Source organism: Oryzias melastigma, linkage group LG15 (assembly GCF_002922805.2).
Source record: "Oryzias melastigma strain HK-1 linkage group LG15, ASM292280v2, whole genome shotgun sequence".
Lineage (NCBI taxonomy): Eukaryota > Metazoa > Chordata > Actinopteri > Beloniformes > Adrianichthyidae > Oryzias > Oryzias melastigma.
Genome location: NC_050526.1, coordinates 18,666,429 through 18,678,771, shown reverse-complemented (window position 1 = coordinate 18,678,771; position 12,343 = coordinate 18,666,429). Strand labels below are relative to the sequence as shown.

The window sequence follows — 12,343 nt, the reverse complement described above, 5'->3', positions numbered from 1 at the left end:
TTCAACCATGTAACCTAATGAGCCGGAGAGTTTCTCATCTCTGAGTGACTTATTCATGTTGTCATTACTTATTCAAGAGATGAGTCTGTACCACCAGGAATTTACAAATTTAGGAAATTAAAAAGTACTTAAAGGATTTTCAGTCGTCAAATATGATAATTTCCTGATTCCTATTTCTCTTATTTTAAAGAAAAAATCTTGTTTTTTTCATGTAGTCTTCTGTAATCCACAGCAGGATGTACCAAATTTTTGTCTAAAATCTTCTTTAAAATTAAGAAGATCATTTATATTTATATTCATGTTTATAATTGGAAATTGATTTTAATAGATCCAGAAGAAATGGAATAAAATAATGATTTAAATTTGGTTCATTACTGGGTTGTCCGTTTTCTCTGGTTAATTGTTTTGTTCAGGCTTGACTGACATAAAGGTCATGAGGAAAATAATCAGCAAAATGATTCTATTTAAGAACTGGATACAAATTTGAGTCGAATTGAATCTGAAAATATTTCATTAGCTGGCTGACACATTTTTGTGGAGAAATATATATTTTTCTATTTAAACAAGCTTTGTTTATTTATGTATTTATTAATCCAAATAGTATATCTAAAAAATACCCAATTATTTATTTATTATTGTCATAATTAAGGAATACATTTTGAATCATCCAATTAGAAATTAAATTAATTCTCCTAGAAATGAAATGAGGGGTATCCTAGCAACCATGTCAGCTTCCTTTACCCCCCTGGAATGAACATTTGAAACATTAAACTTCAATCAGACTGCTTCTGTTAGACTGATTGAATTGTACAATGGTAGATTTTTTAAATTTACAGTATTAAAGTCATGTAGTGATTATCTTTTATATCAATTTTTTCTGGTTTTAACAATTGTAACACATATGAATCGTGTCTTGTGTTGTTTTAATGACTAATTTACTTTTATCTGGCAGCAACTTCATTTAAATCCTGTTTTTAGTGACCAAACAATGTACTTATGTAATCAACAAAAGTTTTTCAACATTACAAATGATGTACCCCATCCATCCATCCATACTAATGTGGTTTTTAATTCCATGTCACCACAGTCTTCCTAAATTATACACATATTATTTCTAACAATTAAAAATTATGATTTTCAGCTGTTAAACTGTTTCAAAAAATGCGAGCTAAACTGGACAGACGAATCACAACCAAAGCTTTTTGTGTGTTTGTAAAAATGCGACAAACTCTTCACAGTGCTGCAGATAATAGAGATCTTAACAGACTAAAACATTTTGTTTTACTGCACAATAAAAAAGTTGAAGCTACTTTGTCACTTTCTGGAACGTACCAGTCAGTTGGAACATCGATTTTGGAGATTTTAAAGTTGAGATCAGCCATGCCGCCGACGGGAACGCGATCGCTTCCTGTGGCGAAGTGGAGAAGCTTCTTCTGCAGCTCCAGCGGGAACGCCAACACCACTTCCCAGAAACACCTGGGAGAGCGCCGAGGAAGAAATGACAAATACATTCGGTGTGTTCTTAGGCAGGTTTTTACTAAAATACTATCGTCATGATTATTTTTATTATAACGAGAAATGAACAATTTGGACAAACAACACTCCAATTGACTGTTTTTAGGGTCTGAGCCTGAAGAAAACCAACAATAGAAACCTGTCAACTAAACTGTCACAAGATCATTTTCTAATCATTGAAGATCAATCATCACAAAGTAAGAGAAAGTACCGCAAAATAAACACAATTCTCATTTCTTTTCTGAGGAGATTTTCATGTTCTCCACAACATTTTTGCTCCAAAAACGTTGAGAATCAGTAAAAAACAAACCAAGTTTTCCTTTCTCACAGCGTAGAAGTGTCTGTGAGGGGCTCAGAACTGGTTCAGTCGGATATATTAAGATAAAAAGTCAACACTGGATCAAATAGGCTTCATTTATCAAATCGTTCTTCCTCTTTGGTTAGAAACAGTCGTCTTATCTGGTCGTCTTCTGAGGAGCATCAACAGCTACACAACAAATCTGAAGCCGACCAGACAGCAAAAACAGCAACGGAGTCCATCCGAACGGTTCTGTAAACTATGTATACTCAGTACTGAAAGGAGGCGTGGTCAGGTGAGCAGGAAGAGGAGGAGCCTCACCTGACTGTGGTGTCTGCTTTGTTGTAGCCTTCGTACTGGGCGGCTTTCTGCAGCGCGCTCATGTCCAGTTCTGGACTCCCACACACCAGCATCTCCACTTCCTCTGGCCGCAGCAGCTGGAGAAACCCAGAGGAGAACGGTCGAAGTATGAGGACAAATGTTTCATTTACAATCATTTGATCACAGCAAGTAAAGAGTCACCAACTCAGTTTTATCTACTAGTTCTTATCAGACAACGTTTAAATAAAGGGTAAGAGACATAGAAAATAAAGACATAGACCCTAATTTTATGTATTTCATATATTCACATTTCTATTGTATAAATGGGAGTAAATATAATTGGTTTAAATTAAAACTGCTTATTGTTTTCCTGCAAAAGTATCTGATTTCTTTGACCTCCAGGGAGCAGAAAGAAAGGTTTTCTCAGTCAGGTGGATTTCTGCCTTCTTACTGGAACAATCATTATTTCCTCTGCTCGGATGGTGCAAGTGAAGCCAGTAAACCAGGAGAAACAGGAAGTGTTGCCTCATTAGTTGAAAACAAATAAACAGAACTAGTCAGAAACTCTCCCCCAGGTGAAGTCGACCAAATAAACTCAAGCAAACTTAAAACAGACCGACAGTTTCCTCTGGGCTTTCTGCTGGTTTAATAACAGAAACAGCCAAGACCGTCGATGGCACTGATACGGCGATGAGTTAACAACAGAAACTCCCTCCATACCAAACACGCCCCGACTGAACCGCAGACCGGCCTCATCACATCCGTCAGCCGCTGCCGGCGTGACTACATGACAGATTTAAAGCCTCAATCCAGCAGCGTGAAGAAAAGAATGACAAACCAGAAGTGACAAAACCTCAACATCACCATGACGTCTTTCAGTGAAGTTTAGCGCAGAGCTGGACATCACTGAGAACCCAGACGTAGACTAGAACGTTCATGGTTTTACATGAAGAAGATTCAAACTGTTTTAGACACCGTAAATCATGTGTGTTGAAATCAAGGCCCCGGGGCCGGATCCGGCCCTCCGGGTAATTAGATCCAGTAATTATTCCTGCTTTTTTATTATTCATAAATATGTTAAAACGTTACGGTTTTAAAATGTTAAAAATTGGTATTCTGCTCATTTTTTGGACTATTTTGGCATTTATTACCATTTTTTTTGGTTATTTTGGAGTTTAGCTAATTTTAGGCTACATGCTAGCTATTTTGACTAATTTAGGCTTAAAAAAAAAAAAATTTCTAGTTCTTTTTTTTTGGAGTGTAGCTAATATTTACATGCTAGCAGTTCTGGCTAGTTTTATTTTTGTTTTTTAGGCTATTTTGGAGTTTAGCTATTTTTTCAGCTACATGCTAGCTGTTTTGGCTAACCTAAGTTTTTCTTTTTTTTTTGTTTATTAGGCTAATGTGCCATTTAGCTAACATTTTAGCTGGCTATCAGTTTCAGCGTTTTCAGCTATCAGCACTGGTATCTTCATCGACCAAATTCAGCTTACAGCATTCACACTAGCATTATTTAAGGTAATGTTATATATGTAGTTCATGATTATGTTAAAAAGTTAAAGTTTTAAAAATGTAGTTTTAGAGTTTTGAATAGATGTTTTTCCTGAGTTTTGGATTTTGGCCCCTTGTGCGATTGAGTTTGTTAGCCCTGTCTTAAGTCAATAATTTTTATTTTTAGCCTGTTTTATTATCATATTTGAATTATTTCATTGCCAAGAATTAAGTATTTTGTTTGCATGTTTTAACTATTCCGTGGCAACAATTTCATTTTTTGTTCTCTCCCCTGAATTTGACACTCAGCATTCAGCTGTGATGCAGAAGAAGTACTAATACTGAGTATTTGTGTATCGATCCGACACGATCCAATACCGGTAGAATATCACCAATATCAATACCGATATCGATATTTTTCTTAAATGTGGTGGATGTGACGTAAACCTCAAAATCTCAATTGTTTTTTCTCGTGTGAATGTTTTTTTTTTTTTTTTGTAAATTTTTCTTTTTTTAAATTACTTGTTCAAACAGAATTTGGACAATCTTTTCAATTAAATGGAAAATATTTGATTAAAATAAAAACTTCTTGAAATTTAATTTCAGTGAAGAAGTGAATACAAAACAGTCAAACCAAAAGAAACAAGTAACTATGATGAACTTTGTTGCTGAAAAGTCTCAAACAAGAGTGGGAATAATCATATCTGAAGGCCGGTATCGATCCGATACCAACTTGAGATCGATACTTTGATATTTTGGATCGATCCGATACCGACTTGAGATCGATACTTTGATATTTTGGATCAGCCCAGGACTAAGAGGTGGAGCTATCGACCTCTGATTGGAAGATTGCAGGTTTGGTTCCCACCTTACCCACCATGGTGTCTAAGACACTGAACCCCACATTTCTCCTTGTGGTTAAAGGTCGGCCCCAGTGTTGTTCAGCATCAGTGTGTGAACGGGTGAACAGGACTGTGACTGTAAAGAGCTTTGGACCTTCTAAGAAGGTAGCTAAGTGTCATTAAGATTGAACTAGAGGGTTAAACCATTAAATGGTTATCAAGCTGCTGTGAATGAGGCTCAGCACTCAACTAAGAGGTCAAACGAACTGGTCATGTTTGCACATTCAGATGTGTCACAGCCAGCAGACCAACAAGTTTAAACTATTTCCTCCTTTTCCTGAGTCTGTTTCAGCATTTTCACCTCCAAATCAAAAGTTTGAACTTGACCTTCAAATGTAAAACAACAACTCATCAAATCATTCAACTATCCTTACGACAATGACTTTGTCATTTTTCATTGTTAAAAACATCCACAAAGTCTGACAGTAAATTAAAAACTGATTAAGGTTGGTGCCATTTCCCACCATCATTATGGTTTGTTTCTTCACCATCATATTGTGGTGGTTTGGTGGTCCATGGATACCACGTCTACAGGGACCCACGACCAAACGTGATGGAAAGAAGAATTTAGAAGGATAATCACAGTAATCAGAATGTGTCCCCAAAGACAGAAAGCTGAACAAGTTTAGTGTTTTATCAGCACAGCTGAGGCAGGTCGGCCTCGCTGCTGTCTCTGTAGTCGATCGACCCGTCCTTTCTCTGACCCGTCCTTTCTCTGACCCGCATTCACACTTCCAGCAGACACAACTGGAGTCCGGTCTGGCTTCGCACATGAGAAACTACCCGATACACATTTCACCTACTGTGCACAAGCTATTCATAAACTGACCTCTAACCCTAAAGCCCAAAGGAGGGGAGGTCAGAACCTAAAAGGTCAGAGGTCAAACCATGCCATCACCTCAAAATAAGATTCTTTGACTTTGTTTGCATTTAATTTTGTATGAACTCAGCCATTTTGGTTTCAGTGTACACCAAAGGCCTTTATTAAGCGCAATCTGTGATTGGTCGATAAAGGCGCATTTCCACTGAGCGGTCCCGACCGGTGTGGTATTCTGAGCATTTCCATTATAAAATGGACCCATAAAATTCAAGTTAAAGTTACTTCCATTAGTTAGAACGCATCTACGTATGTATTTTTTTCTCCGCATGTGACCCTTTCCTTGGAGGAGCGGTGAGCTGCAGACACTGCCGCGCTCAGAACCATTTGGTGGTTTATTCCTCCAATCCAACCCTTATATGCTGAATGTCAAGCAGAGAAGCAGCGGGAACCATTTTTAGAGTCGGACTGGATTTGAACACATGACCTTCCAGTCTCAGGGCGGACACTCTTCCATAAGGCCACTGAGCTGGTCCATTAGGCTGGATCAATTCATACCATTTTTGGTCCTCCGTTGGTCGTAGGTCCATAGAAAAATGGAACAAACCAGTTAGGGCGGAGCTACTGTCGTGACACAATTAAATCTTTATGGCTTTACGACAACAACAAACATCCCACCGACACTTTTCCCAACTCAAGATCAAACCGAAAGTTTTGTTTTGTTTTCGACTGTAATCTTCTCAAAATAATATTAAATTCTATGAATAAAGTCGTAGTATTAGCCAAATGCGAAATTAGCCTAAAACTGGTAAAATGTCTAATCTAGCCAAAACTGCTAGCATAAAGCTAAAATATTAGCTAAATTTCAAATTAGCCTAAAAATCTAAAAAAAGCCTAAATTAGCCAAAACAGCTAGCATGTAGCTGAAATATAAGCTTAATGCTGACTTAGCCTAAAAAACTGGTGAAATGGGTGATTTAGCCAAAAAAGCTAGCGTAAAGCTAAAATATTAGCTAAACACCAAATTAGCCTAAAAAACAGAGAAAAAAATCCTAAATTAGCCAAAACAGATAGCATGTAGCTGAAATATTAGCTAAACTCAAAAATAACCTAAAAAAATTGTGAACGATCCAAAATTTGCCAAAACAGTTAGCATGTAGCTAAAATATTATCTAAATGCGAAATTAGCCTTAAAACTGGTAAAATTTAGCCAAAACAGCTAGCATAGAGCTAAAATATTTAATAGCATAGAGGTAAAATATTTAGTAAACTCCAAATTAGCCTAAAAATCTAAATAAAAGCCTAAATTAGCCTGAAATATTAGCTAAATGCTAAATTAGCCTAAAAAATAGTAAAATGTGTAATTTAGCCACAACAGCTAGCATATAGCTAAAATATTAGCAAAGCTCCAAAGTAGCCTAGAAATCCTGACAAACTGCTAAAACAGTTGAAAAAGCTAGCATTAAATAAAATATTTTAATAGCTGAATGAGCTGAAGTGTTATGGATGTCCAAAAAAACGTCCCGAAGAAAAATAATAATAGTAATAAAAATAAAGAAAAAGTGAATCACTATTAAACCAATAAACAGTCTACCCTCTCATACATAGTTCAGACTGCAGAAGGGGGGAATTAAAATTCACGTTCTATGTGGTTCTCGATTTGCGTTTCTGATAGTATTTGGGGGCCGGACCAAATGTGGAGGTGGGCCTGATCCGGCCCGTGGGCCGTAGTTTGGGGACTCCTGGTCTACACAACAGCTTTACAGAGAAAGATCCTCGTTAAAAAGGTCTAAAAAAGGGCCTCAAGTGGGAAGTTCTGACTTTAAGGTGAATTTGAAACGCGGTTGTTACATTTCAGCATAAATTACAATACGTCATTAGACCACAAGGAATTGGAAGATCACCCGAATCATACGTCTCTGCAGTGGCCTTTTCATGGAAATGTGAATTCTTGAAAATAGAATTTAAATTGTTTTCTAAAATAAATCAGACAAGCTCTCTCGCCAGTTTCTTGGTAGTAGCTGAACTAAATGTAGAAAGAGCACTTACTTCTATAACATATATGCTACAAGTACGTTTACTTTACAAACAATGGCCCTTTGGAAGTTGTGTCGTAGATAAGCGGTTCCAGGAAAACCGGTTGTGGAAAATCATAGTTGTGATAGAGTAGAAGTTACATTAACTTAATCCTCCTTCTCTAGTGCTTTCAAATCAAACAATGCCCCAGACGCCTGAAAAATGCTTCTAATTTTCACTATTTTCCTGTAAACTCCTATTTTAGCCTCCTACTCTGAAAACTTTAGAGGCTCCACAGGAAGTGGTAACTTCTATCAGTACGTTGGAACAGGAAACACATACTTAGCCTATCATGGGACGACCTAAACTGCAAGACAGAGTAGGCTCATTACACAAAAGCTTAACTAAATTACCCAAAGCAGTCGAGCTTTACCAGCATTTGACTTATTTAAGAAGATGCTGTTAGCAGAACTGGCACATTGTTAAGGGCCCACGTTCTTTATAGTAACAGAAGCAAAAGGAGGTCAAGAGAAAGGCGTCTATTTATAGTGCAGGGTCCAGAAACAAAAAAAATCATCCACATTCCTGCAGGTCCGGAGAATTCGCGCAATTTCCATGCAGGTCAGTTCAGTTTCTGACGCTTTTTTGTATTTTTGAAATGATTCATCGTTTCTTTATTTTTTAGAGACCGTTTCATATATATATATATATATATATATATTACTATTAGTCTTTATGAAAGAAAGAAAAAAAAATATAAAATGTCTTTTTTAACAATTTAATGAACTAAAAATGTATTCTAACCTAAAAAAAACTTTACTGAAGTGGAACCTTTGTAGAGGAAACACGCTCATTTAAATGAAATATATAATTTACCAAAGATATGCCTGTTACAATTGGTAAAGGAATGCCCAGTGTAAATTTGAAAAGTTTTTATCAAATGAGAAATTAGTCAAATAAATAAATAAATAATGGAAAAAGAACAAAGAAAAATTAAAAATTGAAAATGTTTCAAAGCCAAATAAAAAAGGTAAAATAATCTACACGACTGGTTATTCTTGAAAAGAAGCCGAAAACTGTAAAATTACGATAAGAATCCAAATGCAGTCTTTGTAGCACATTGAAAATGCTTTTGCTTCACTCTTACTGTGTTCACAGCGTCACAGGATCAATGAAAAAAACACAAGGTAACCACAAAAAGTCAGAAAAGTTTCCCACAAATTGTTCGGATAGATGTTTTCATGCTTTTCATCAAAATGATGATTTAAACTCAGAACTCACCATTAAGGCATCAGAGGCACACACACTATGGAAGCCATGGTAAAAGGCAGCAAACTGTTTATAAATGGATTTATTCAGCAGGAAGTCGACGTAGAGCTGGACATACTCTGCAGAAAAACAAAATAAAAGCATCTTTATTACTTCAATGCAAACCATGAAACTGTTGTTTTATTTCCAAAATGTGTCTTTAATATGGGCTCACCCTTTCTGTTCTGCTTGGTGACGGGGATTTTATCTCCTCCAGGCTTCAGGTTGTAGGATTTCATAATGCCCATCTCCTCCTGACTAATCTGCAACACAGAGAACAAAAAGCTTTGAAACACGCGTTGATGAAAGTTACAGTTTTAGCTACGAACACACCGAGCATGTGACGTTCAAGAACACGCTAAACACGGATTATTTAACATGAGTATAGCCCATGGCGTTCACACTGGACCAGCAGGGAGGGGCTTCTTCTTCTTTTTCTTCTTTTTACTAGGGGTGTGTATTGGAAAGAGTCAAGCGATACGATAAAATATCGTGATACATTTATCACGATATATCCCAATACTATGCTAGAACATTTTTTTTAAAGACTGTCTTAAAAAACATTACCTTAAGATTAATATATCTTATATACAAGTTGCTTTTAGTTTTGTTCTTTTTCCCTCTTTGTCATCACGTCTCTATTGCTGCCACAAACGATTATTTTAATAATCGACTAATCATCGATTATTTTTTCAGATTAGTCGACTAATCGGGTCTTGCGCAAACTGGATGTAAAACACACATCTTAACCATCATTAGCTTTAAACATGATATATAGCATTACCTGTAATGATGTTAGTGTGAATACTGTAAGCTGAATTTGGCCGCTGAAGATGCTGAAATTGATAGTGAAAAACACTGAAGCTGATAGCCAGCTAAAATATTAGTTAGATGCCAAATTAGCCTAAAGAAATAAAAACATACGAAATTAGCCAAAATAGCTAGCATGCAGCTGAAATATTACCTAGGCTTCAAATTAGCCTAAAAACCAAAAATAGCCTAAATTATCCCAAACTAGCTAGGATGCAGCGGAAATACTAGCTAAACTCCTAAATAGCCTAAAAAACAAAATAAACCTAATTTAGCCAAAATAGCTAGCATGTTGTTGAAACATTAGCTGAACTCCAAATTAGCTTAAAAAACAATAACAAAAATCTAAATTAGCCAAACTAGCTAACATGCAGCTGAAATATTAACTGAACTCCAAAACAGCCCAAAAATGAAAAGAAGAAGAATATTTGAGGGTTTAAGTTGATTTATTCTAAAATAATATTCCTGTCGGTTTTTATTCACATTTATGTTACAAAGTTCATTTTTTGAAGTTTTATAAGTTTAGTTTTTGTGTTTTCAATAAATGTTTATCCTGTTTGGCTTCAGACTGAAGGTGTGATGTAGATTTTGGCCCCTGTGTGATTATCTCTGGAAAAGTGGGTCTATATGAATAGCTGAACAGCTTAATTCAGCTCAATACAAACTGATATCTACAGTACATGTTGGAAAAAAGAAAAATCAAGAAAATCAATGCCAGTCATTGTTTTACTCGAGTTGATGTAATCAAAGAGTGACGACACTTTTTAAAGGTCACATTTAACCCCATTGATCTTTAGTTATAATTACAACTTCTAAAAGAATGTTTTATTTAAATTAAGCTACAAAAAAATCAAACAAAAAAGGATTTAATTTTACAATGACTTTTTTAATGTTTTCAATGGTTAAAAAATATTCATAATTGTTTGTGTGGCTTAAAAAAACGCTGCAGTCATGCTGACATTGAATATGTTGATCAAGCTGTAAAATCTTCAGATAGTTTTCTCCTCCAAACATGAAGGCGCTTCAAGTCGGTTCATGTGCTGGAGACAGGAAGTGAACCAAACCTTGTAATTACCAAAATAAAAGTAAATCGCTGACTCACTACTGATTCAAACATAATGGAAGGTGAGTGACATCTTTACGTTCATAAAAAAATTTTAAAAAATGGCGGATTCAGTTTTTAATCTGATTGTTGATAATTCAACAGTATTGCATGAATGTGAACCAGAAAAGCCGTTTTTATTTTCTACATAAATATATATGTAGTAATGCGGCTGCGCCGGAGCCAAAGCGTGCAAAAGAGGCGGCGGCGGATCCGCACAGACAGTCAGTGTGCTGCAGGTCGGTGGAATATGTGTCACAGAGGTGTAACTGTTGACCAGCCGGCAGCTCTCACCGTGGCTTAAAATAACACCTCCACTGGTGAGCTGAAATAACCCGTCATCCCCACCGCTCCGTACGAAGCTCACTGCCGCATCAACGGCCGCATTATATGTGGTTACGCAGCACGTCTGACGAGTCCGTGAAACACGGAAGGCAACGGAGACAAACCAGCAGTGTGTTTTACTATAAACACATCACGTATTTAATCTAGACGAAACAAGGTTTGTGAAGAAATGTGAGTCTGATTCAGAGATATCAAACAAGAAGCTGAATGTTTCAGCTGTTGCTGCTGGTTTGGGTCTTTTAAGAAGTGTGAGCTAATAATGCTTAAAAGTATTCAAAGGTGGCTTAGCTCAACAAAAATGCCAGTCATGCCAAAGGTCACTTATAAAAAGAGAGTTCACAGCGAGCTCCCGGCAGCTGGAGAAAGACTTTCAGGAAGGCCCGCTCTCTGATTTCTGCCTTTTAGACAGATATAAACCAGCGACAGAAGAGTGAAAGGAAAAGGAATAATTATGTAACTATTATAACCTTGCTTTAGACAGGTTTCTTAATACATGTTTGCTTCTATCAAATCACTGACCAACAAATTAATTAATAGTAGTTTTTTTATATTTAATACTGGCCTATTTTCAACATTTCAGCTGATTTGACTTCCAGATTGAAGCTCGTTTAACCCACATTTGCACAAGCGCTCTTTGAATTACCGTAATTCCTGAACTGTTTGCTCTGTTTGAATAATTCCAACAGTTTGATTACGGTAATCTCACCCAGAAGCCCGAGAGGAGCTCCTTATTTACCGGTAAGACAGACGGAGCGGTGAGCCTGATGATGGAGACCCTCGTCCACTGAGGTGTCAAACCATCTCTGAATACAGGAAACCATCACCGGGGGAAATCTTTCCCCACTGATGCTGCAAACTCTGCATCCTCTTTTAAAAAGCCCAAGTTAGCCAAAACAGCTAGCATGTAGCTGAAATATTAGCTAAACTACAAAACAGCCTAAAAAAACAAAAAAAAATGTTTAAATTAGCCAAAACAGCTAGCATGTAGCTGAAATGTTAGCTAAACTCCATAATAGCCTAAAAAAAAATCAGTATATATCAAAATATTCCAAAAAACTAGCAGAATGACACTTTTTTATACATTAAAACTGTAACTTTTTAACATAATTATGAACTAGATATATAGCATTACCTGCAATAATGCTAATGTAAATGCTGTGAACTGAATTTGTCCGCTGAAGATGCTAGTGCTGATAGCTTAAGCTGCTGAAATTGATAGCCAACGAAAATATTAACTAAATGCCGAATTAGCCTAAAAAACTTAGATTAGGCAAAACAGCTGACATGCAGCTGAAAAAATAGCAAAACTTTAAAATAGCTTAAAAAAACGGAAAAAAGCCTAAATTAGCCAAAACAGCTACCGTGTAAATATTAGCCTAACTCCAAAACATCCTAAAAAACTTTTTAATAAGCCTAAG

At 36.3% G+C, this 12,343-nt stretch overlaps 1 protein-coding gene across 4 annotated transcripts in view; it reads right to left on the bottom strand.

Annotated features, from left to right (window-relative positions):
* The window catches only part of hectd2 (HECT domain containing 2), a 78,304-nt gene that overhangs the window by 13,660 nt on the left and 52,301 nt on the right, over positions 1–12,343 (bottom strand). For all 4 annotated transcript variants that reach the window (XM_036215477.1, XM_036215478.1, XM_024297380.2 and 1 more), the window contains 4 exons: positions 8,844–8,931; positions 8,642–8,748; positions 2,135–2,250; positions 1,333–1,476 (listed from right to left, as the gene is read on the bottom strand). In XM_036215477.1, coding sequence (XP_036071370.1) covers positions 1,333–1,476; positions 2,135–2,250; positions 8,642–8,748; positions 8,844–8,931 — 455 coding nt within the window. The remainder of the gene's footprint in view (positions 1–1,332; positions 1,477–2,134; positions 2,251–8,641; positions 8,749–8,843; positions 8,932–12,343) is intronic.